The 26,691-nt window shown below is 41.1% G+C and overlaps 2 protein-coding genes across 2 annotated transcripts; one reads left to right on the top strand and one right to left on the bottom strand.

Annotated features, from left to right (window-relative positions):
- The first annotated feature begins 22 nt into the window (after positions 1-22).
- elac1 (elaC ribonuclease Z 1) lies at positions 23-5,634 on the top strand. The gene is made up of 5 exons (XM_061673360.1): positions 23-258; positions 1,350-1,556; positions 1,633-1,691; positions 3,254-3,461; positions 4,946-5,634. Exons 1-5 carry the CDS (start codon positions 102-104, stop codon positions 5,437-5,439), a joined length of 1,125 nt encoding a protein of 374 aa, XP_061529344.1. The 5' UTR covers positions 23-101; the 3' UTR covers positions 5,440-5,634.
- Positions 5,635-8,450: 2,816 nt separating this feature from the next.
- Positions 8,451-26,364, bottom strand: mier3b (mesoderm induction early response 1, family member 3 b). Its single transcript, XM_061671878.1, has 13 exons — positions 26,354-26,364; positions 25,491-25,515; positions 19,434-19,579; positions 17,818-17,940; positions 17,580-17,703; positions 16,988-17,061; positions 16,819-16,891; positions 16,604-16,746; positions 16,053-16,134; positions 13,258-13,352; positions 13,053-13,180; positions 12,808-12,965; positions 8,451-12,359 (listed from the first exon to the last, which is right to left on the bottom strand). Exons 1-13 carry the CDS (start codon positions 26,360-26,362, stop codon positions 11,902-11,904), a joined length of 1,638 nt encoding a protein of 545 aa, XP_061527862.1. The 5' UTR covers positions 26,363-26,364; the 3' UTR covers positions 8,451-11,901.
- Between the last annotated feature and the right edge of the window lie 327 nt (positions 26,365-26,691).

Consider the following 26,691-nt stretch of genomic DNA (forward strand, 5'->3'; position numbering starts at 1 on the left):
GGTCATCTTTGTGCGACGAGAGTTGTCGCACAAAGGAAGCTGCTTTTAAGGAAACCTAAAACAAAAAACGACGTTTGTGTTGCTGCTGCTTTTTAGTGGCCATGAGCATGGACGTGACTTTCCTGGGGACGGGCTCGGCCTATCCGTCCCCTCACCGCGGCGCCTCGGCTCTGGTGCTGCGGAGCGAGGGCGACTGTTGGCTGTTCGACTGCGGGGAAGGGACGCAGACTCAGCTGATGAAGAGCCACATACGAGCCGGTCGGTCCGAGTCGTCTTGGTGGTCCTACGACCACTTCTACTGCTACTACGACGCCATGACATCTACTAAGCTACATTTATTCTTCTTCTTACTACCTCCTTTCCCTCCAACTACTATTACTAACTGCTACTACCTCCTTTTCCCCCTCCAACTACTATTACTACCTCTTACTACTCCTACAATCATGCTTGCAGTGCTATTACTCCTCATCATCATGTCGCACCAAAACTTTGGGCAGTATGTTTTGCTACTACTATAGCGCTACTACCACCACTGCTACTAGTACCTGATATTACTGCTACCTACTACAACACTACATTCTAGCACTATCACTACTAGCTCGACTACCACCACTAGATAGTAGTACTTACTACAAACCCTACTTACTGCAACTACTACTACCACTACTAGGTATTACTACCGACCACTGCTACAACCTGCCATTACTACTGTTACCTACTAATTCTATTACTTCTACCTGCAAATATTACTTATATTACTACTAATATTGCATTTACTAGTATGTGACTTTTAAAAGGGTTAGTACCTCTTTAAAAAAAGTAAATCCAAACAATCAAAACAGAAAAGTGTCCACTTTGCTCAATTTGAAGTCTGAATTGAATTTTAAGTCTGCTTAATTTGAAAACAAAAAAACAAAAACATTTACACCAATAGGTAAAAATAAATAAAATCTATAATACACTTGATTCATTATGTCGTCATTATAAAGTTAAGAGTAGGTTTGTGTAAAAAAAAAAAAAAAAAAAAATCTGCATCGGGAGAGAAGCAAAAGCGAACTTTCACTTTCGTTTCGGCTGTTCCCTGCACGAGATCTATTCAAGGACCACCAATAAGACAGGAAACCTGAAAAGCAGATGAAAAAAAAACTCTGTCAATGAATGACAACTAACAACATCAATGACACAAAGATTGCAAAAATGCAGAAGTTATTTTATTGCTTTGGCCTGAGCACAAAACACTGTTAATTAAAAAAAAAAAAAAAAAAAAAAAAATCACTATTTTCTTTTGCGTTGTGCTACTCAAGCGTATGAAAGCATGAGAACTAACAGATTGTGTTCTATGTTTTTAGGTCGCATCAGCAAAGTGTTCATCTCTCACCTTCACGGCGATCACCTGTTTGGTCTCCCGGGCCTCCTCTGCACGGTCAGCCTCAACTCGACCTCCGATCCCGAGCCGGGCGTCAAGTGCGTGGATGTGTTCGGGCCCCGCGGCCTCCGCCATTTCCTGCGAGTGACGCTGGGCCTGACGGGCTCGCAGCTGCTCTTCCCGTACGCCGGTGAGCACACCACGAAAATCACTTCATTGCCCGTTATGAATCATATTCACATTCTGAATATTGCTCCTTGCACCAGTTCATGAATTGGAGCCCACACAAGACCAAAGTCCAGAGGGGGGTCAGCTCAGTCCCGAGGTTTGTGCTCGTTCTTGATTTTATTGCAATCAAATAAAAGTCATTTTTAAAATATTAATAAGAAAATATTTTCCATAAGAGAAGTAATAGTAATACTAAGAGATGCAGCATGTTTTTCCTATAAAATGATTGAAATATATTCTTTTAAAAAATGTCCAAATGAATATATAATCCATCCAGCCATCCATCCATTGTCTTCCGCTTATCCGAGGTCGGGTCGCGGGGGCAGCAGCCTCAGCAGGGAAGCCCAGACTTCCCTCTCCCCAGCCACTTCATCCAGCTCTTCCGAGGGGGATCCCGAGACGAGAGACGTAGTCCCTCCAACGTATCGTGGGTCGTCCCCGGGGTCTCCTCCCGGTGGGACGTGCCCGGAACACCCCACCAGGGAGGCGTCCAGGAGGCATCCTAAACAGATGCCCGAGTCACCTCATCTGGCTGCTCTCAATGCGGAGGAGCAGCGGCTCTACTCTGAGCCCCTCCCGGATGACCGACCTTCTCACCTTATCTCTAAGGGAGAGCCCGTACCCCCTGCGGAGGAAACTCATTTCGGCCGCTTGTATCCGGGATCTTGTTCTTTCGGTCACGAACCACAGCTCATGACCACAGGTGAGGGTAGGAACGTAGATCGACAGGTAAATCGAGAGCTTCGCCTTTCGGGTTAGCTCCTTCTTCACCACAACGGACCGATACAAAGTCCGCATCACTGCAGACGCTGCACCGATCCGCCTGTCGATCTCCCGTTCCATTCTTCCCTCGCTCGTGAACAAGACCCCAAGATATTTGAACTCCTCCACTTGGGGAAGGATCTCATCCCCGACCTAACCTCTCCTTGAGCCGTCACCTTATCGTGGTGGAGGGGTTTGTGTGTCCCAATGATCCTAGGAGCTAAGTTGTCTGGGGCTTCACGCCCCTGGTCGGGTCACCCATGGCAAACAGGTCCTAGGGGAGGGACAAGACAAAGCACGGCTCCAAAAACCCCTATGACGAACAAAATGTATGGTTCTAGGTTTCCCTTTCCCGGACGGGTCACCGGGGCCCCGCTCTGTAGCCGGGAGGTGGGGCTCGAAGGCGAGCGCCTGGTGGCTGGGCCTGTACCCATAATTAATAAAATAGACTCTAAAATATATTTTTATTTAAAGAAAAATCCATTTATATGCATTAGTTTAAAAGGTGATGCATTCAGATAAATTGATATTTTATTTAAAATATTTTTATAGCAAGTACAAGTTTCATGTATTTTTTAAATTAACTAATATGTGTACTGTATATAATATGAAAGTAATCATTGCTAGATAAATCACACAGATATTTTTAAAAAACTAGTTTTTATTATGTATTATTTATTTATTTTTATTAATTGTTTTGTTTATTTTATTTATAATAAATATTATTATTATTTTTATTTAGCGCTTTCAAAATGACCAAAATTGAGTTTATCCCACGCTCGTCCTCAGTAATTCCATAAATTCCTGTGTTATAGTTTGCCCATGCTTTATGCTTTTTTTGTTTGTTTGTTACATTCATAGACTTGGTTATACAGTTATCGTGTTCTTTGTCTTTAGGTGACGGCAGAGCGCGGGCCGCCGCTCCCTCAGGAGCGTCCCGGCAGAAACATCTCATTGGACGCTTCCGACGCTTACTTCCTTTTTGAAGACGACAGGTTTGTAGTGAAAGCCTTCAGGTTGTTCCACCGCGTCCCCTCTTTCGGATTCTGCGTGCACGAACGCGACCGACCCGGAAGACTCAAGACGGAACTGCTCAAACAGCTCGGTACGTCTGCATCTTTTTGAGGTTTATGTACACAGTGGACACAACATTAAGTACACCTGCTTGAGCTCCAGTAAAACAACGGATGGCAAAATTGTGCACCAAGTACCACCTAAAAAAAAATCTTAGCTCCCCATGTACCACCACCATGATCACCATTAAAATACAGAAGTGCGGTAGCTGTTCATCATTACCTGGAAAAGAGATGTAAGCCATGCTAACATTATGCACAGTTTCAACATTAACATTGCGCTCAAATATAAGGGTAAATAAACTACTTAAATAAAGATTCAGTTAAAATTTACAACACATAAGCATTAAATAAAATGTGGACCTAAATAAAAGTTCTTAAGTATTAAATGCAAACGTATTGAACTTAAAAAGTTAAATACAGTACAACTGAAATGTATTTGGGCAGTGATTCTTTTGCATACGCGTACTACACTTGAGAACCACTGTAATACAACAATGAATTAAATGGTAGTCTCGTGGTGCTTTTGAATTTTAAAAAAAATATATTTTTTAGGTGCGTACAATTACTATTCTAAACAATTTAAAAACTTTAATTAAAATGTTTTAATAAATCAAATAATAAAAAATAATAATTCTAACTTTAAAAAAACCCATCAGTTATTAAAAAAATATTCAAGTTTAAATTTTTTAATAAAAAGCCCTTTTTTTAAATTAAATTATTATAATTATAATGCTGTGTCATAATCTTGTTGTTTTTTTACTGAAACATACTTTTTTGTGAATGGGATATAATAATAGGATGTTTAATTGTTGCATTATCCTTTTTCAAAGAAATAAATGTTTTAAAACATCTAATTCAACAATTTTTCCAACTAAAAAATAAAAATATTAAATGATTGCGCAATTCCTTTTTTTTTTTTTTAAATAATAAATAAAACAGCTACTACATAAAATATCAATTGTTGTATTTGACAAATGAAAACAAAAATGCAGAATGAAACTAACACAATGTTCCACTCTGGGAAAAAAGTAAGAGACCAAAAACACACTGGACCTTTTATGGTATTTTGGACATTTTTCATTTTCTGCAGATAAATCCTCCAATTGATAATATTTGTTTTGCGAATTTGGGCATGACTTTATGTTGTCAGTAACTTTATAGAATGAAACAAAAATCCCAATTTTCTCAAACATCCATCAATCCATCCATTTTCTGAGCCGCTTATCCTATTTTCTCAAACATATATCTATAATTAGCAAAATGTGAGAAACTGATCATTTTTGCAATGGTGTCTCAGTTTTTTTTCCAGAGCTGAAAAAATATTATGGTTGCATAATATTTTTTTCATAAATGTCACCTGGCCTTCGGCTGACTTTAAAAACTGGCATTTTTTAAATTTAAGACAGTAAAACCCTGCACTGTAAGAACTGTAAGAAATATTACGCCTTACAAAGATGGTAACACTCACATTTTCATTTGTCAGAGTTTACATTGAGTTTGTGGTCTTCCTCAGGCCTGAAGCCCGGTCCGCTTTACGGGCGTCTCAAAGCGGGTCACCAGGTTCTCCTGGAGAACGGACGCGTGATCTCGCCCGGCGAGGTTCTGGAAGAGAACGTCCCCGGGAGGAAGGTGTGCATCCTGGGGGACTGCAGCTCGGCGCCGGGCGGCGTCCTCGCCCTCTGCCGGGAGGCCGACCTCCTGGTCCACGAGGCCACCCTGGGGGAGGCGCACGCGGACAAGGCGCTGGAGCACGGGCACAGTACGCCCGGGATGGCGGCGGCGCTGGCGCGGGCCTGCGGGGCTCGGAGGCTGGCCTTGTATCATTTCAGCCAGAGGTACAAACCTGAAAAAGTAGAAGTAGTAGAAGTAGAAGTAGAAGACGACGTCTCGGAGCTGCGACGTCAAGCTGAAGAAGTTCTCCGCGACGACCGTGTGGAGGTCATTCTGGCCGAGGACTTTCTCACCGTCGATATTCCGTCACGCAGAACTAAACCATCTACGTCGTAACAATTGGATTGTTGACTGACAAGACTCGAGTGAGTCACTTTCGTGAGGAACATAAATGTCGTCTTCCGGATCATAATGGTGACTGGTAACATTCTCAGAAAGTCACTCAAAACAAAAAGACGTATCGTAATCTTCTTTGGCTTTGTTTTTAATTTTACAAAAATGTTTTAAAAATATGAAATAAAAAGATGTTCAAATGTGTCCTAGCATTTCATTTTTTTACGTAATAAAAATAATAAAAAGTGTTTCATGCAGCATTCTTTTTTAATTTGAATCCCGAACCGCGTTTTGAAACCCTACTTTGAAACCCTAATCCTGTTTTAAAACGCTAATTTTAAACCGTTACCCCGTTTTGAAACCCGAATGCTGTTTTGAAACCCTTAATGGCTCTTGAAAACCTAATTTGAATCACCAACGCTGTTTTGATACCCTAATTTGAAACCGTTACACCGTTTTGAAACCCTAACCCTGTTTTTAAATCCTAATTTGAAACGCTTAATCTCTCCTGAAATCCTAATTTGAAACACAAATCCTAATTTGAAACCCTTACTGTCTCTTGAAACCTTAATTTGAAACACCAACCCTGTTTTGAAACCCTAACCCTATTTTTAAACCGTCATTTGAAACCCCAACCCAGTTTTGAAACCCTACTTTGAAACCCTAACCCTATTTTTAAACAGGAATTTGAAACCCCTATCCAGTTATGAAACCCTACTTTGAAACCCTAACCCTGTTTTGAAACCCTAACCCCGTTTTTAAATCCTACTTTGAAACCCTTACTCTCTCTTGAAACGTTAATTTGAAACACCAACCCAGTTTTGAAACCCTACTTTAAAACCCTAAACCTGTTTTGAAACCCTATGTTGAAACCCTAACCCTGTTTTTAAACCCAAATTTGAAAACTTTAATCTCTCTTGAAACTCTAATTTGAAACACAACACTGTTTTGAAATCCTACTTTGAAACCCTAACCCTGTTTTGAAACCCTACTTTAAAACTCTAACCCTGTTTTTAGATCCTACTTTGAAACCCTGTGAACAATTTGAAATCCTAACCCTGTTTTAAAACCATCCATCCATCCATCCATTTTCAACACCGCTTATCCTGGTTAGGGTCGCGGGACGCTGGAGCCTAACCCAGCTGATTTCGGGTGAAAGGCGGACTACACCCTGAACTGGTCGCCAGTCAGTCGCAGGGTACTGTTTTTAAACCCTAATATGAAACCTTTAATCTCTCTTGAAACCCTAATTTTAAACGCTGTAAACAATTTCAAAATATAACCCCGTTTTGGAACCCTACTTTAAAACCATAAATCAGTTTTAAAACCCTACTTTGAAACTCTAACCCTGTTTTTAAACCCTAATTTGAAACCCTACTTTGAAACCTTAACTCTGTTTTTAAACCCTACTTTGAAACCCTAACCCAGTTTTGAATCCCTACTTTGAAATCCTAACTCTGTTTTTAAACCCTACTTTGAAACCCTGTGAACAATTTGAAACGCTAACCCCGTTTTGAAACCCTTCTATTTAACCCTGTTTTGAAACCCTAATTTAAAACCATAACCCTATTTTGAAACCCTACTTTGAAAACCTAACCAGGTCTTGAAACCCTACTTTGAAACACTAACCCTGTTTTAAACCCTACTTTGAAACGCTGTAAACAATTTCAAAATCTAACCCCGTTTTGAAACCCTACTTTAAAACCCTAACTCAGTTTTAAAACCTTATGTTGAAACCTTAACCCTGTTTTTAAACCCTAATTTGAAACCTTTAATCTCTGTTGAAACCCTTATTTGAAACACCAACACTGTTTTGAAACCCTACTTTGAAATCCAAAACCTGTTTTTAAACCCTAATTTGAAACCCTAACCCTACTTTAAAACCCTTAATCTCTCTTGAAACCCTAATTTTAAACACCAACCCCGTTTTGAAACCCTAACCCTGTTTTTAAACCCTAATTTGAAACCTTTAATCTATCTTGAAACCCTAATTTGAAACACCTTCATTTAAAACCCTACTTTGAAAACCTAACCCAGTTTTAAAATCCTACTTTGAAAACCTAACCCTGTTTTTAAACCCTACTTTGAAACCCTAACCCTACTTTAAAACCCTTAATCTCTCTTGAAACCCTAATTTTAAACACCAACCCCGTTTTGAAACCCTAACCCTGTTTTTAAACCCTAATTTGAAACCTTTAATCTATCTTGAAACCCTAATTTGAAACATCAACACTGTTTTGAAAACCTACTTTGAAACCCTAACCCTCTTTTTAAACCCTAATTAGAAACCCTAACCCAGGTTTGAAAACCTACTTTTAAACCCTAACCCTGTTTTTAAACCCTACTTTGAAACCCTGTGAACAATTTGAAACTCTAACCCCGTTTTGAAACCCTACTATCTAACCCTGTTTTGAAACCCTACTTTGAAACCCTATCCCTTGTTTTAAACGCTACTTTGAAACCCTTAATCTCTCTTGAAACCTTAATTTGAAACCCTAACTAATCCCGTTTTTTTTTAACCCCAACCCTGTTTTGAAACCCTAACATCCATTGTAAATATCCCTTGAACCCTTTTTTTTAGCTTTGAAACCCTACCCCTGTTAATTCCACATATATTCTGTATTTATTTATTTTTTTGTACCGGTTGATGCAAGATGGTAACACTGTACTCTCTGTCGGTCGATCTATATTTTCAATTAGATATCTGTAATTTTGTGTTTTATAAAATAGAACTGTACGTAACAGTCTTGGAAACATCAATATTTTTCCATTCAAGTTCCCATTTTGCATACTTTTTGAGACCTGGAAATTTATAGACTCTAATTCCATGCTCGCGTAGAAACCCGAATAGTATTGTTTTAAATTGAATCTTTTTAAATATCAACATGCATGTGCACTTGGTGACAATGTTTGTCTACACAAGAGGAAAAAAACAAAACCCCAATAATCAACAATAATAAATAACAGTTATTGCAGAATCATTTTCCAGAGCTTTTATTTCTGGATCTGTACACAAGGTATTAAAGAACAACAAAAAATACAAAAGAATGTTTAACAAATGCAGAGAAGAGAGAAAACAAACAAACTGAATGTCAATGTACAATTCTTATAAACAAAGATAACTTCTGTTCTGGAACATTTCTCTATAGTGATGCCTTTTTGATTGTCTAGAATTCTGGATATATAGTTTTTCTGTCGGGGTTTTTATTCACAAAGGTATTTAGTATTTTTTTTAAATGTTTCTTTCCTGCAAAATGACTTTAAAAAAAACAACAAAAAATATACAATTAAATTTGCTTAGTGCTTTCTTCCACGCTCTCACACACACACTTGCACATCAATAAAATATCACATTTTTCCAGAGTTCACAGGGTGGCGAAAGAAAAAAAAAAATACTTGAACCTACCACTTCTTAAATGGCCTTTTACATTCCGACAAGTGTTTGTACAAACCACAGAGTGAAATAATAAATAGCACTGCACCGCTAGTCACCACCTACTGCATTTTCTTTTGGACAAAACAAAACAAAAACCAACAAAAGTACAAAACATCTCCCCAAAGAGCAGCAGCCATCCCTTTACCATCGAGACAAATATAGGGAAGAGTTTTTCTCTTTTTACGATAACGCTAATAATCAGAATAATTGACGTGGCATTTTTCAGTCTGGGGCGGTCGGCGTGCATGGGCAAAGCCCATCTGAGCGTCTTCACTTAACTTTAGGGAGCAAAGAACCATAACACAGTGGAAGCCATGAAGGTGAATGCCCTAAAAGCAAATTAATTTGGAGTCCAACTTTTTGCATGGGGGAGGGGGGCAGGGAGAGAGAGAGAGAGAGAGAGAGAGAGAGAGAGAGAGAGAGAGAGAGAGAGAGAAAAAAAGCCTCACAAAATTGTGAGCATATAGTTTTTAGCTTTTTCCATGACGCCAAATGAAACCTTATTTTGTGACTATAAGCACAGAGCCAGACATATTTGTAATAGCCAAAGCATTGCATAAAAAAACAAAACGAGTTTGACCCTGTGACGGCTCAATTTCAGTTTACGTGGTTTCGACACGTTCACGGATTGTGTTCCAATGTATCTAATCAAAAAAGAAAAAAGGAAAAAAAAAAAGCCAAACAATCCCAAGTCAACCAGTACAAGGCAAAAACCTCTAGATTCTGTACATATCTACAATGGATGGCCATTTTAAAAACAAACAGAATAATAACAATAATAAGATTTGTATGCACACAGATTGACAAATAGAGGTCAGGTCATTCGACTTTTTAAAGGCTACTTGCTAATTCATATTTACATCAACGATGCCATGGACAGCGTGAATGAGTTGATCCGAGTGCGTGAACACTGCAAACACACACAAACACCATGTCATGTACAGCCCCTGAAATGAACCTTACATGTCACACAATGCATAGATGCATGAAGACCTCCGCGCTAAAATATAATACGGTCTGACAACCGCCCCCCCCCCCCCCCCTGCTACACAGCCAACACGCACACATACATAGTTGCGCGGGCATCAAATACTGAAGTTCTTAGAAAACACTACATGCACACAAAATCCGAATTCCGACATGACTGGATCAACAGAAATTTAAGTATCGGCAAGATGCCAATTGTTGCAACTGGAAAACACTTGTGAACGAGCAATGCTGTCATTTTCAGCGTGTACAATTAGTTTTTGGCTTTATGCCAACATTGTGACGAGGGGGCGGGGGGGGCATGGAATCAAGTTGGGGTGTGAAATTAACAACAAAACGAAAACGTGCCAAAAAGTTGTTTTTTTTGTTTGTTTGTTTGTTTTTTTAAACGCGAACATCTCTAAACATGTCAGTAACAGCTAGGTGGTGGCCAAAATTGCCCAAATTGAAATGTCTTCAGCGACGAGTTCGAGTTGAGTTTCAGTCCATGACGGCCAATTAGTCGTCAGGTGAAAGTTCATTTTAATTTGATCCAATAAGACTGCTCCACTTGGCCAATTAACACATTTGAATGATACTTATTACTGTGATTAAAATGGGATTAACAACTAGGGATACTCAGGGAATCAAGAGCAAGAAATTGCTGAAATGACCAAAATTGCAAATGGACCCAAAAAAAAAATAAAAAAAAATACAACTGGTGTTTCACCATTACAAGTGCTCCAATTAAACCTTCGCTAACATTGCTAACTCTGCGATTAGCAATCATTAATTGGAGAAACAAAATAAAGATGTCGCCAAAATCTGACAATTTTTCATCAGACAATGAACACATTTGACGAAAACAAGGAATTTAACTGGATTAGTGCTCCAGGTGGCCAATTTGAACGTTCATACGACGCAAAAAAGCAGACTTTACGGCAACATAATTGCCACGTTAACAACCAGGGTTACACGTCACATTGTGGCCAAAGTTGGATAAATTCTGCATTTCTTTTCAACTACAATGTTATATGTGAGCCTTTTGTGACTTTAGTCTGCGAGTTGGAAAGTTAAATATTTTTTTTGGGTCATTTGCTGATTACGTTCTTTAGAGCGTCTGCCTCACTATCAATCCCCGGCCCCGCCCGTGTGGAGTTTGCATGTTCTCCCCGTGCCTGCGTGGGTTTTCTCCGGGCACTCCGGTTTCCTCCCACATCCCAAAAACATGCATGGTAGGTTAATTGACAACTCTAAATTGCCCGTAGGTGTGAACGTGAGTGCAAATGGTTGTATGTGCCCTGCGATTGGCTGGCGACCAGTTCAGGGTGTACCCTGCCTCCTGCCCTTGTGAGGAGAAGCAGCTCAGAAAATGGATGGCTGGGAGATTACGTTGGGTCCTCAAACTCAAGGCCCAGGAGCCAGATCCCGCCCACCTCGTCATTTTATGTGGCCCACAACGGCAAGTACTTTACTTGGTGTTTCTTGAGAATTTTTCATTTTGGCAGAAAATCTGTCCAAAATTTTAAATTGCCTTCAGTTAGAACAAATTAACTTTTTTTTTTTTTTTAAACATGATAAAAAGCAGGGCCAACAATGTGTGTAACAGCCTTCTAAACCATAAATACGAAAATGAGTTTGACACCTCTGATGTAGTACCTCTGAGTCACAATAGGTACACCCAAATCAGAAGAAAATAAAAAGCTAGCAACATGCTTACTGCAACGTACCTGTAAACCAAACACTTGATTTATATAAAAAAAAAAAGTACCACTTTAAATAAGCACCTTCGAAATATGATTTTGGCACCAGAAAAGAAAGCTGGCAGGCCGCTGTTGATCAAACTGTACATGGACGTTACCACGGCGACAAACAAATAAAATGGCTATTATAAAGTCTTGAGAGAAATCAAGATTTTTAGATCTATATATGAGACATCACTGATGTCATAGTACACAAAAAAATGAAACAAAATTATATTTCTGTACATATATATGATGTGAGGTCAGTCTTTTATGTACACGCAAAAAAAAAGGAAGAATGAAGGAAGAGGACAAGGAAGATCAGTCGGACTGAAGTGCTGCGGTGTGTTGCGAGTGGTGGCGAGAGTGCCCTCCCAAAAAAACGTTGGGCTCGCCGAAGTCCGTGACCGACACGGCCATTTTGGCGCCGGTTATCCGGTGGTGGTGCGGCGTGGTCCGGCGTGCTTCAAAGTCTACGCCGAGGTTGCTCACGGATACGTCGCCTATGAACGAGTCCGGCAGCGCCATCTTGAGTCTCTTGGAGGGTCGCTCGCAGTCCTTGGCGACGCACACGCCGCTCAGCTGGCCCAGCTCAGAATGGTAGAAGCCGGCGTCCAGCATGTTGAGGCAGTCGGCGTCTCCGCCTCCCGAAGGGAAGCCCAGCGACTCGTCGTGGTTGAGGGAGGTGCGGTGGAGGCTGTCCAGTGGGGGGAAGCTGTACGAGTCCAGACACGTCACCTCGGCCGGGCTGCACACAGTCGCTACGCTGTTGCTCAGAGCTGAAACACACACACACACACACACACACACTTTATACATATGGTAAGGACTAGGCATCAGACCTTTTCACCATGACGAGCCCAGCAGCAAATAGCAAAAACCTGCAAATAATGGAATCCCCACTTCTGGAAATGGGTTTATAATTGCGTATAAATGCCACAAGGTGGCAGTAAAACCCTTAAAATGGAGATGATCATAAAGCAGCGACACCACACACACCTAGCGTGTACACAATCATGAACCCGTGGTCCATAAACTGTATTCTGGAATTAAATTATTCAACACAAGCTTCATATTTTTACAACAAATAAATTAACCATTTGTTTAATGTGATAAATGACTAGAAAATGCAATACATTTTCCCAAAGCAATTTTGAGAAAAAAACTGATAATGTAAAGCAATTCATTATTTTGATGTAGTATACTTGAGTAAAAAGAGATCCAGACCTGTGAGGTCACTGGCCGTGATGGAGTTGAGCAGGCTGAGCTGTTGATCCGTCGTGCTTTCCATCCTCCCTCCGCCGCCGCTGCCTCCCGAGCACATGGACGACGAACTGTCCACGGCCAAACCCTCGGCTTCGTCCACGAGCCTGTCCATAAGGTCTCTGGGCACCAAACGGGAGGTTTTCGTTTCGTTTGAGCGTCGGCGTTTTTTGTTCCACAAAGCCACTTCGCCGTTGATGTCTACTTACGTCACGCCGGGATAGCTGCTGTACTTTTTCTTGCCGAAGCGATTCTGCTGCACGAAGAAGTCGAAACGCTCCGACTTTTTCCACATGTAGTAAAACGCCACGCATTCTGCTACCGTTCGCGTTGTCACCTGAGCAAAGAAAGCCACTCAACGATCAGCAAACTGATCTTTTAATGCCCTTCTCACATCCCCACAACAAGACTCACTTTGTGTTTCTGGATGAGGTGAAAGTTCTTGTCATACATCTGCAGAGCATGTTCAAAGTTCTTGCACTCCTCTTCAGACCACGGGGGACATTTTTCTGGAAGCACAAATTTCAAAATGACAGTTTCATATCAAGTGGAAAGTTTAACAGTATAATTAAATTTCTATCCATTTCAATGGGGAAAGTTAATTGGAGATACAATAGTCTTTTTTTGTAAAGCACTCTGAATCATCTAGTGTATGAATCATGCTATACAAATAAATCTATCTTGGATGAATATCGGCATTAATGGAATTAAGCTTTGCTGAAGGAACATACCCACTGTTTTGTGAAAAACTGCACAATTAGAACACCAAATCGAGTCACAAATAGGGCCGCAAAATTCTTTTTTTGGGGAGGGGGGGAAATTTTCTATGGGAATTAAAGGGAATTACGGGAATAAAAACAGGAACTTTTACAGATGTTTACTATAATATAAACTTGTTTGAGAGGGGCTCTTTTCATTGGTATTTTGTTGGTATTTTTGGATGAGGTAGTGCATTGTTGTTAAATTTTTGAATGGGGAGTCGGGTGAGCAATATTACAGTAAACTCCACATTTATGTCTGCCAATGAAAGCATTGATTGTTCAATACATAAAACTTGATTAAATTCTACTAAATCTGTTGTAATGTCACCCTTTTTGATTGCATATTTGCACGGACATCTGCTTATGACAAAACAAAATGTTTATATTCATGCTTAAATGTGATACCTTTCCAAAATTCTCTGGGTTAACTAAAATTCATCAGAAACTTGCCAGAAATTTACCGGAACCTTTCCACCCCTTTGCAACCGTAGTCACTCCCAATTAGTACGGTTTACAAATTGGCACGCATGACCTGTTGACTCCCCTCCTGGAAGCAGTCCTGAGAGGGGGTGCTGGAGAGCGCTCCCACTGGGGACTCCATCGTTCTGCTGGGGAACTTCAATGCTCACATGGGCAATTACAGAGACCTGGAAGGGCGTGATTGGGAGGAACGGGCCCCCCGATCAGAAACCGAGCGCTGTTCTGTTATTGGGCTTCTGTGCTCATCATGGATTGTCCATAACGAACACCATGTTCAAGCATAAGGATGTCCACAGGTGCACTTGGCACCAGGACACCCGAGGTCGCAGTTTGATGATCGACTTTGTGGTCGTATCATCGGACTTGCAGCTACATGTCTTGGACACTCGGGTAATGAGAGGGGCGGAGCTGTCAACTGATCACCACCTAGTGGTGAGTTGGCTCTGATGGTGAGGGAAGATGCCGGTCCGACGTGGCAGGCCCAAACGTATCGTGAGGGTCTGCTTGGAACGTCTGGCAGAATCCCCTGTCAGAAGGAGTTTCAACTCCCACCCCCGACAGAACTTTGCTCATGTTCTGGGGGAGGCGAGGGACACAAGTCCGAGTGGACCATGTTCCGCGCCTTCATTGCTGAGGCGGCCGACCGGAGCTGTGGCCGTAAGGTGGTCGGTGCCTGTCGTGGCGGGAATCCCCGAACCCGTTGGTGTCCATGCCATCAAGCTGAAGGGGTCCTATCGAGACTTTTTAGCCTGTGGGACTCCTGAGGCAGGTGATAGGTACCGGCTGGCCAAGTGGAATGCAGCTTTGGTGGTCGCTGAAGCAAAAACTCTGGTATAGGAGTTTGGTGAGGCCATAGGAAGCAGAGTCTGGGGTCTCTGAGGCGGGCTCTCTTATCTCTGGGGTTGAGGTGGTTAAAAAGCTCCTCGGTGGAAAGGCCCCGGGGGTGGATGAGATTCGCCCAGAGTTCCTAAAGGCTCTGGATGTTGTGGGGCTGCCCTGGTTGACACGCCTCTGCAACATCGCGTGAACATCGGGGACAGTGCCTCTGGATTGGTAGACTGGGGTGGTGGTCCCCCCTTTTTAAGAAGGGGGACCGGAAGGTGTGTTCAGGAATTTCTAGGCGCAGCTGAGGTGCCGAGGAGGTCCAGTTTGGTGGCCTCAGTATTGCATATCTGCTTTTTGCAGATGATGTGGTTCTGAGCCTTCATCAAGCCGTGATCTCCAACTCTCACTGGAGCGGTTCGCACTAGAGTGTGAAGTGGCTGGGATGAGAATCAGCACCTCCAAATCTGAGCCCATGGTCCTAAGTCGGAAAAAGGTGGCGTGCCCTCTCCAGATCGGGGATGAGATCTTTCCCCACGGGGAGGAGTTCAAATATCTTGGGGTCTTGTTCACGAGTGAGGGAAGAATGGAACGAGAGATCGACAGGCGGATCGGTGCAGCGTCTGCAGTGATGTGGACTTTGTATCGGTCCGTTGTGGTGAGGAAAGAGCTAAGCCGAAAGGCGAAGCTCTCTATTTACCGGTCGATCTACGTTCCTTCCCTCACCTATGGCCACGAGCTGTGGGTCGTGACCTAAAGAATGAGATCCTGGATACAAGGTTAGAGATGGGGTGAGAAGCTCGGTCAATCGGGAGGGGCTCAGAGTAGAGCCGCTGCTCCTCCGCATCGAGGAGCCAGGTGAGCTGGCTGGGGCATCTGATTCGGATGCCTCCCGGACGTCTCCGTGGTGAGGTGTTCCGGGCACGTCCCACCGGAAGGAGACCCCGGGGACAACCCAGGACACGCTGGAGAGACCACGTCTCTCGGCTGGCCTGGGAACGCCTCGGGATCCCCCCGGAAGAGCTGAATGAAGTGGTGGGGGAGAGAACGGTCTGGGCGTCCCTGCTAAAGCTACTGCCTCCGCGACCCGACCTCGGATAAACGGAAGACAACGGATGGATGGACGGACCTGTTGACTCTGCTTACCTTTCGAGGACTTGAGGTGGCTACAGTATTGTTCGAGCGCCTCGTGCGTGTTGTAGTTGCACTTGACGAGCTCAAGCAAAGCCTGTGTGAGGAGAGTAGAGGTTAAGAAAAAGTCTATGCAAGGATTGTGTGACATGCTTAAAAAATGTTAAATGGGTCGAATGCGAGGTGTTGAAATCTGTGTAAATGGCATATTCCCTCAAATACTGGCCCCTAACTCCAGAACACACTGACCAAGAATGCACCTTTAGAAAAATAAACACCTCCTTCAAAGACACGTCCCTTTTGTCCAACTAATCTTGTAATATTTTTCCTCAAATGTTTACAAAAAAAGGCTGCTGACGCCCCCCCCCACCTGCAGCTGAGCTACAGATACAGTATTTAATTAATTAAAGTACAAACTGTTATTGTAACAAACAAGGTACACAGACATTTGTAGTAGATAAAAATGTTACTGTTCTTCATTAACAGATTTTTTTTCCCCTGTCAAGGTCAGGTGCCACTGCGTAGAACGAAAGACATGAAGAGTGAAAAGATGAAAAACGGCCGACCTGTTCGTTGTCTCGAACATGCGGTTTGTCGTGCGTCGTCTTCTCGTCCGTCGTCCGTGACATCACGTCGGTCAGGAAGCTCCTGACCTTGCTCTCTGGCAGCGCACCCGGGCTCCACATGAGCTCGTCTTTATCTTCGTACACTGCAACGCAAAGCACGAGTGGTATTACGCAAACTGCTGGAGAGAGCTCACTGAGAAATAGAAACAAGCTACCTTTCTCCTCTTCTATGTAGTAGCAGATTGTCAAAGGAACCTGTGCTTGGTACTCATCGCCCACCATTATTTCCTTTTTATACAAATCAAACACAAACATAACATTTAATTAATGCAGGAGTTAAGCGGTAGCTCATGTTACACGCTTCAAAATGTAACATTAACATACCTTTCTCGAGTCTTCTGGACTTGGACCATCATCGTCACACTCTGAGTCTTTATCCCCGTCAGAGACAGCGTTGGCTGAAGAAAGGATAAAATACATTCAATCCACCGCCACATTTTCAAGATTTCAATAAAGTGTACTTGGAAAAGCAAGATTTTCCTAATATTTACTTAGATATAAACTGAACAACATTGTCTGGACATATTTCCATTGAGGAGCAGTTTTGCTAATCATTTCGTCATTTGAGGAGCAATTTTTGCAGCTTAATAGCACAGTGACCCGAAGTAAGGGTTTTATTAAACAAAACAAAACCGAAAATATAATGTGGGAGTTGAATGTAGGGCTGCAGCTTACCAATATTGACCACATTTGCCATGTTTTTCAACGACTTGACTCTACTTGACATGTGCCTCTGTGTGCTTCCGTCTTCACGGCAAAACTAATTCGCAGTTATGCTTTTCAATTAGTTTTTTGGGGCGCAAAATGCACATTTTTGAGTCACAAACTGCGATGCGAGACTGCTTAGTTTGAGCCATGTAATTAATAATTACAGATTAAATTAAAGATGAAGTATAGCTTTGTGTGGGCAGCTCACATCGAAGTGTTCTGGGGAAGAAATCGGTGGCCTCGTGGGAGGTGACCGAAGGGGTGAGGTCATCCGCTGATGATTGGGTCTCCTCCTCGTAGTCGCCAGATAACAAGTCTTTAGCAATTTCCTCCTAGGAAGAAATTAGTCAAGTTGACCAAGTATTTCACCGCCCCGCCCCACCAAAAAAAGAGGCTGCTTTTCTCAGAAAGAGACATCACATATCGGCGAGATGGGTGATGCTCACTTTGTCCAAAGTCATGTCGGGCAGCTCGTCTGTGAGGTCGCCAGAGGAGCTGTCTATACTGGAACCAGCCGAGGCATCGTAGCGATAGATAGCCAGCAGCTCCTCCAGCGGCATGTTCCCTTCCTGGTCAAGAGGATAGATAGAGGGAAATTGAATTCCATCCATCCATTTTCTGAGCCGCTTCTCCTCACTAGGGTCGCGGGCGAGCTGGAGCCAATCCCAGCTATGATCGGGCAGGAGGCGGGGTAACACCCTGAACTGGTTCCCACCCAATCGCAGGGCACATACAAACAAACAACCATTTGCACTCACATTCACACCTACGGGCAATTTTGAGTTGTCAATTAACCTACCATGCATGTTTTTGGGTTGTGGGAGGAAATCGGAGTACCCGGAGAAAACCCACGCAGGCACGGGCAGAACATGCAAACTCCACACAGGCGGGGCCGGGGACTGAACCCCGGTCCTCAGAACTGTGAGGCAGACGCTGGAAATTGAATTGTCAGCATTATTTATGCATCGTGCAGTGAAGGCTCCAAAGTCAAACAACTTGCAGTTTAATCAAAAAGTTACAGCAAAATTATGAAATATCCCCGTTTTACAAAACCATCAACATGTAATGCAAACTAATCTTCGAGTTAAGCTCCGAGAGCATCGACCAGAGTGTCAAAGTCAAAATGGCGATGGGTATGAACAAAAGGAAGTTGTGCGGCTTTGCAGCAATGTAGCTCGTCAGAATTAAATATTTACTTTGATTCGTTTTCATTTGATTGCAAAAAAATGATGATTCGGGTTCTGGTTTTTTTTTCAAGCAGACTTGAGTGAATCCGAATTACTACATATTAATTTGGAGCTCTACTATAAATAAAGACCAAGAAACAAAGCCTCCATTTGTTGTCCAATGAAAAACCATGTGTCTCCAAATTTAAAAAAAAAAAAAAAAAAAAAAAAAAAAAAAAACAATTCTTTTTTTTGTTTTTGTTTTTAATTTTTTTTTTTTTTTTTTTTTTTTTAAAGCGTCCAGAAAATGATACATGCTCTTCATTGGCCAGAATACATCTTGACTGAGTTATCTACCAATATAGTACATGCATGATATATAAATTAGTCTACAGAAAATTAGTTTTTATGATTTTGGTCATGGTTGTATTGTTGTAATAAACCTTTTGAGCCCCTGAAAATGGAAGGCACTCAGCAGAAAATTGTTGAAATTCCTTAATTTTAAATGCCATATTGTAGAAGCCTACTAATTTAAACACTGACTGAGCTATTGTGGCAAAAAACATCAACAACAAAAAAAAAGTATATAGTTCTGGACCTCACTATTTTTTCCATCTGTAAGCTTTTTAAAAAAATTCTATGACGGAAATACTGACAGCTGACACAGCTATGTGAAGCAAATGTTTACACAAGTCACGTTAGATTACCATTTTAATTGAATAGCAAATAGTTCCTCTTATCATCATACAATAATATACTATGTTTGTTCCACTCGCAGGTTTTTGACTAGATTTGCAACTGTATAAAATACAAGGATAATAATGACAAAGACATACCATTCAAAACATAAGTAAACGATGGCGTAAATAATTCAGACATTTTGTTACAAAGTTTACCTTCTCCAGATCCGCAATCTCAGAGCTGAAATTGCCTCCCCCTTCCAGAGACTCCTCCTCCTCCAGGGTCCTCTCATCGTCGTACTCGTGAACTAGCATCTCTGCAGTCGGGTCAAAGTCATGATCTTCCGACGACAAAGAGCCAACTGTGTTAGGAAGAAAGAGAAAACAAAACAAAATTAGGAATACGTTTTAGTTGTTCTAACAGTTTGTTGGAACAAAGGCGCACGATTTTTAATATTTTGACAGCACTTTCTTCTAAATTTCACACTAAAAATACAAGAATCAGAGTATTAGTGTGGCACATGGAAAATGTTTTTAACCTTGAAAATATCCAACTTTGTTCTAAAAAATTTACAACTTTATTATGGGCTTGCTGCTTGGTAGCAATGTCCACACTTCAATTCAGATTTTTTGGGGGGCCAATGTGTTGTGTATTAGATTTATTTCATATCCAACCCAGGCCTCTTTAATATTTGGACGTAAATCGGATATGCATACGATGGGCGTATGGACGCACAAGGCGCACTCATCCGACCTATACTTCGTCAAAAGGTGACAAAACAGACACACCACAAGAGCAGACAAAGGAGCAGAAAACAGAAAAAAAATTGATGCTTTAGAACTGATAGATAGAACATTTTGGCTCCGGTTGCACAAAATCCTTGAAATTTGCCACAAATGCGTCATGAGACCTACGGGAGGGCCCAAACCGTCACTTTAAACTGAATATGCTCCTTGAAGTCTCGCCGCCCTTTGCACAATGGTCATTGCACTGGACTATTGCGAGATTAGTCATTTGAACTGCTCTTAAGTGCTAGAGGACTGCATCTTTTTGCAAAATTGGCATTACCAGAGCATTCTCCAACTACCGGAGACAAATTCCTTGTGTGGTTTTTTTGGACATACTTGGCAAAGATGATTCTGATATTTACTGCTACATATTGACTTGTTTTTCTTTGTTAGCGTGGCTATGGATAAACTCATTAAAAATTAATACATCTTTATCTTGGTTTCAATCATCAAGTGAATGAGAGGAAAACACCCTCAAAAGCGGATTTTAATGTGTGTAAAAAGGATGGAACAGTTTTTGAAAACCATCCAACTGTTTTGATTCACTCCGCATGTGTCCCGTTCGATTCAGCACGCGCAACAAATTCTTTTCATTCTCATTTACTATCGAGGCGAAGTAGTGCCCACTTCTGATCAGCTAGTAGAGCTAATGCACCGAAAACTAGATGCCAACCACTGAATGCAGATGAGGAACCCAAGCGGTGCTGCAAGCGGTCAGTTGTGGAGAGAAGAAAAAAAGAAGTTGTGACAAACATAGCTAGTCAATTAAGGATATGTCACCTGAGATAATTTAATTTGATCGCTCTTTCTGTATTTTGTAATATACTATTTTTCTAAGAACATTCCTCTAAATTTGTATAAGTGAAATAGAATGGCTCCAAACAAATGACGACGATAAGTTCTGTGTGGATCGATAGCTCTGTGATCTGGTGGTAATGCCTTGGGAGGAAGTGAGGAACAGCGCATCTTGCTCGGACGACAGCTACGTGCGTTCATTCTGCTCCCGCTAATATTCCCTTTTTTTAGCGTACAACTACGGCCAGTGGAAAAGATTTGGCGCGAAAATGCTCTGACAGCAGCGTTAGACATACAGATCTCCTGTATGGGACCACTTTGCGTCACGGTGACAGCAGTAAAACGTGCGACACTGCGCAAGCCACTCGTGTGGTGTATACCGGCAACAAGACGAACACGTCAGTGCCATCTGCGGACTTTTACTCCACGCAGGTTTTAAAGTGATGAGTCAAACAAAGCGTACTCCATGCAGACCTCCAGGAACACTGAAGGTTTTCTGACTATGACTGTCCTTTATATTATCAAAGAATGGGAGATGAACAGCTCCGTTTTACAGATGCGCCCCCATTTCCCTTCAACATTTGTTAACTATAGTATGCTGGAACTGGTCAAGTCTGCTCCCTTGCAGCCTCACCCACTTTTAACCTCATACTGTCACAATGTGTCAACTATACAATTGCCTCATTCTTTCACTTTTAACCCAACTATAAAAGACGTCACTGATTTTCCAAATGGTCAACATATACCGAACCGAAAACCGTGACCACAAAACAGAGATTCGAACTGTTTCACCCCTAGTGTGTATTGCTTTTCGCTAGAGTAGGGGAGCTGGACTTTACTGGGTGAGTCACCAGAAAAAACTCAAAAATTCTCTGATTAACTCGTCATCCTTGCAACCCAATTCAATCCTGTTGCCTAAAATTTGATACCTTCGTACCTTTTATTTCACTTCAAGTGAGGGAGTTGATCAACTTCTCTATTGACCGCAGTGTTATTTTTTTTGCTTCTCTCCACCATAATCAGCATTTTACAATTTGTTTAACCTGCTCTGATTCAGTTTTTAAACGATATAGAAAATTAGTATATGCATGCGTTCTCTTAAGCCTCAACGTGCTCACAAGTGATACATGGAATTAATATCTCAAACCGTTTGGTCGTGAGGAATATTTGTTCGAGGTGAACATTCTCAGCGAATTACACATTAAAAGTCCTAGCTGTTCTGCCTGTGGGTGCCACACAGGAGCGTCACCCACCTGTCACATGACATACTCATGTCACTCTCGTGATATTACTTTCAGCTCAAAAATATGTGACTTTTCATCTCAAAGGTATAATCGTTTATTCTTACAGTATTAGAACTAATATTTTTTTATCTAGAAATATTAAAACGACCATCTTGAAAACAAAACTTTCCATCTCGGATAATTTGGCTTTTCCTGAAAATATGACTTCACGGAATACTGACTAATCTTGAAAATATATTTAAAAAATACAAATATACGATTATATTCTCGTAAACATTACAACTAATCTCAAAAAGGTTTTCTCTCCAGAATGAGACTTTATTCTTGGAGTATAACAACTACATCCTCTTAATATTACGAGTAATCTCGAAGATATGCTATTTTTGCAGCGAAATACACAACTTTATTCTCTTAAGAATACGATTATACTCGCAGTATTAGGACTTTAATCTCGAAAACGAACAACTTTCTCACATCTGCCTCACAGTTCTGAGGAGTGTGTGGAGTTCGCATGTTCTCCACGTGCCTGCGTTTTCTCCAGGTACTCCGGTTTCCTCCCACATCCTAAAAAGATGCATGGTAGGTTGATTGAAGTCGCTAAATTGCCCCGTAGGTGTGAATGTGAGTGTGAATGGTTGTTTGTCTATGTGTGCCCTGCGCTTGGCTGCCGACCAGTACAGGGTCTGCCCCAGCACGCCCGCGAGCCTAGTGAGGATAAGCGATAAGGAAAATGGACGGATGGATGAATAAACTTTCTCAAAAATATGACCTTGTAATATGACTTAAAAGTATGATTTTTTTTCCCCGCTCAAAAACATTTTTCTTGTACAACTCATGATTTTATTCTTGTAATGTGATGACTTTAACCCAAAAAAATTACTTTTTGAAAATAGGACTTCTTGAAAACATTATCGAAATATGAATTTAATCTTGAAAATATAACATTTTATTCTTGTAATATTACAAGTTAAATCTTGCAAATATTTGTAAAAGCTCTTGAAAATATTCGTAAAATTACACCGATATTCTAATATTGCGGCTCCTCTCGAACACACGTTATTCTCGTAATACTAAACCTTTAATCTTGAAAAGAAAGGACCATGGTCTCAAAATAACCTTTTCTCTAAAGCACACTTTCCACAAAAATATGCTACTTTATAACTAAAAAGAATATATTTTTTCCAACGATTCACGTAATATTGGGACTTTAATCTTAAAAATGCAAAACTTTTTGTGAAAATAAACTACTTTTTTCTATTCATTTTAATCACACATCGCTGCCACCCCCTTTGCTGCCTACCACTGACCTGTTACCCCAGAAAAGCACCTAATTCGTAATGGAGTGCTACTATAACACTAAATGTTACCGGTGCGAAGTTTTATTTTTTGCATGGCGTGGCGTGCCCAGAGGTGTGCCCATGAATCCACCTCAAATGATTTGCACCTCGCAAGTCACGCCTTCTGTCTCTGATTGGTTGTTTTTCCTCTGGCGCAGTGATTTCTTGGATAGCAAACAAGATGTAGCAGAGAAGGCTGATTTTCCCCCAACAAATATTTACCATGTCTAGTGTCATGTCTAGCATAATGACGGTTTCAACGAATGTCCAAAAATAGACATTTTTGTTATTGCCAACGCCCACATAACGCTATGACTTGAAACTCTTTTTTTTTTTTTTTTTTTTTTACTTTATCACAAAAATAAATTACTTATTTAAATAATAAAAAACCTTGCTTCTCCTAAAAAAAAAATACAATTTCACGCTGATAAAATGTCAACTTTAATATCTAAAATTTACAACTTTTGTCCATCCATCCATTTTCTGAGCCGCTTCTCCTCACTAGGGTCGCGGGCGTGCTGGAGCCCATCCCAGCTGTCATCGGGCAGGAGGCGGGGTACACCCTGAACTGGTTGCCAGCCAATCGCAGGGCACATACAAACAAACAACCATTCGTACTCACAGTCATGCCTATAGGCAATTTAGAGTCTCCAATTAATGCATGTTTTGGGGATGTGGGAGGAAACCGGAGTGCCCGGAGAAAACCCACGCAGGCACGGGGAGAACATGCAAACTCCACACAGGCGGGGCCAGGGATTGAACCCAGGTCCTCAGAACTGTGAGGCTGACGCTCTAACCAGTCGTCCACCGTGCCGCCAGGCAAAACATCAATTAGACGTTATAAAAAAGAACAGATTTTTGACAACAGCGTAAGACACACTAACTTTGAGTACAATAATAAATTAGGAAAACTCTTGCGAACCAACTTAAGCGTCATAAAGAAAAAATAATTACAGCCTTTCAAGATTCAAATGGCAACTGTACACAGTCACCATAGAAATAAATGATATTTCACAATTATTATAGCAGTTTATATGCATCTTTGAACAACCCAGACCAAAAAGAAATTGAAACTTTTATTAAGGATCTAAACATATGCAACAATTATAATCAAATAAGAATTGTAATGCAGCCCTATGGGGGGCACAAGTCAGTGCAAACTGTAGGCCGGTCCCAAGCCCGGATAAATGCAGAGGGTTGCGTCAGGAAGGGCATCCGGCTTAAAACTTTGCCAAACAAATATGAGCGTTCATTCAAAGAATTCCATACTGGTGTTTTCTTCCAATATTACAATTTTAATCTTGAAAATTTACTTTTTTCCCATATGACTACTACTACTGTAGTACTACTTTAATCTCAAAAATATAATTGTTTTAATGACACAGGTATATATAAATAAAATTTTGAAAGATGACAACTTTAATCTCATAGTTATGGACTTTTTATCAATAAAATAGCATTTTTTTTTTTTTTTTAAATACGTAACTTGTAATCTTACAACTAACATAATTATGCTTTTACATCTCAAAAATTTACTTTTCTTCTCTTGAGGAAAAAAAAAATTATATACAGTCGCCTCCAAAAGTACAGGAACGGTAAGGTCAATTATTTTGTTTTTGTTGTATACCGAAGATATTTGGGTTTCAGATCAAAAGATGAATATGAGAAACATTGAGAATTCCAACTTTTATTTCATTGTATTTACATCTAAGTGTGTTAAACACCTCAGGACGGAGCACCTTTTGTTTGAAGCCACTCACTTTTGGAGGGGCCTGTATATAACTCTTCTCATGTAATACTACGAATTGAATCAATGCACAACTTTGTCGAAAATCTTTTTTTCTGGTGATGCTACAGCTTTCATCTCATAATGCTGGACTTTTAAGCTAAAAGACAACTTTTCTGAATACTATACAACTCTTTTCCCAATGTTACATCTTATATCATGAAAATATACAACTTTTTGATCGAAACTATGTAACGTTTCATTGCAACATTAGTGTCGTTGTGCAATTATTTTGTGTGTGTGTGTGGCCCTAAAACTCCTTTGTAGGACAACAACAGCATCATTGATCACTTTTTAGTATTAAATATCAAACAACACTCACCTGGACTTGAACTCCCAATGGAAGCCTGGAGGAGAAATGAAAAATCATAGCATGAATTACACTTGAATATATAAATAATAATAATACAGCAAAAAAAAAAAAAAGTGTAATTGGTCCAAGAGATTGCAGGCAGGGATGAGCAAGGAAAAGCTGCATTTACCGTTACCTGACCGACAGTAGGCGGCTAAGACGACTGTAACCTCGTATATGACATATCGACGAATACAGTCTCAAAATTCCTCATTAAATGGCAACCGCGGGACATGAGAACTTTACAATAATAAGCCATGGAGACGTTTGGAGAGACCAATGTGTCATTTGTAAGCGACACAAGTTAGCCAGCGAGCTAACGTCAGAGCACTGATGTTACACCGATGCATGTAAACATGTACAATTCGTTTGGAGAGGTATAACATTTTTGACCAATTCTGAATTACCGGTGACGACAACGAAATGGCGAATTAACAATTTATGGAGTCGGTATATTTTTTCACACAGACAGCCCCGCCACACACACACGCACACAAGAGGGGGAAAAAAATTAAAATAAAAAAATTTAAAAAAAAAAAGCGTAGCATGATTATCAAACAGGCGGACGTTAAAATGTACGTATCCATTTACACCGCCGCTATACCAAAGCAGCTGAGAGCGGAGGCGCAGCGGCCTTGTAGTCAAGGATCACCCGAGACATTCGGGCACATCTCCGGTCAAATAATAAACATTAATTTGACGCGAGTCACGCTATTACGCCAGCAAAAAACATAACTTCTCCAATCGCTAGCAAAAAAAGTGAGAAAATACGACATGAAATGATAAAAATATCGATTTCAGATCGATCGCTTCTCCCCTGTTTTCCCTCTTACCTCCGCCATATTGGTACCTTTAGCTAATGAGCCAGTCGTGGAGCAGTACCCGGATGACGGCTGTCGGCCAATCAGAGAGCGCGCCGGCAGCCTGGGTCGTGACGCAGTTCAAACCTAACCGCAGATTAACGGGAATCCTTTGCACCGTCGTTCATTTGCATTAAAAGATTTTTTTTCCTCCCTGAGTCACGTCGTAAAATACGTTTTTAATTCATACCACTGAGAAATCACAGGTAATTCTGCTCACGACGAGCAGTAGCGTAGCCGAGGCTGTGGGAAGATAACGGCTGGAGATATACGTCAACCATTTGCGCCCTGGACGTTGCGATTATTACGAA

Source organism: Phycodurus eques, chromosome 3, assembly GCF_024500275.1.
Source record: "Phycodurus eques isolate BA_2022a chromosome 3, UOR_Pequ_1.1, whole genome shotgun sequence".
Classification (NCBI taxonomy): Eukaryota; Metazoa; Chordata; class Actinopteri; order Syngnathiformes; family Syngnathidae; genus Phycodurus; species Phycodurus eques.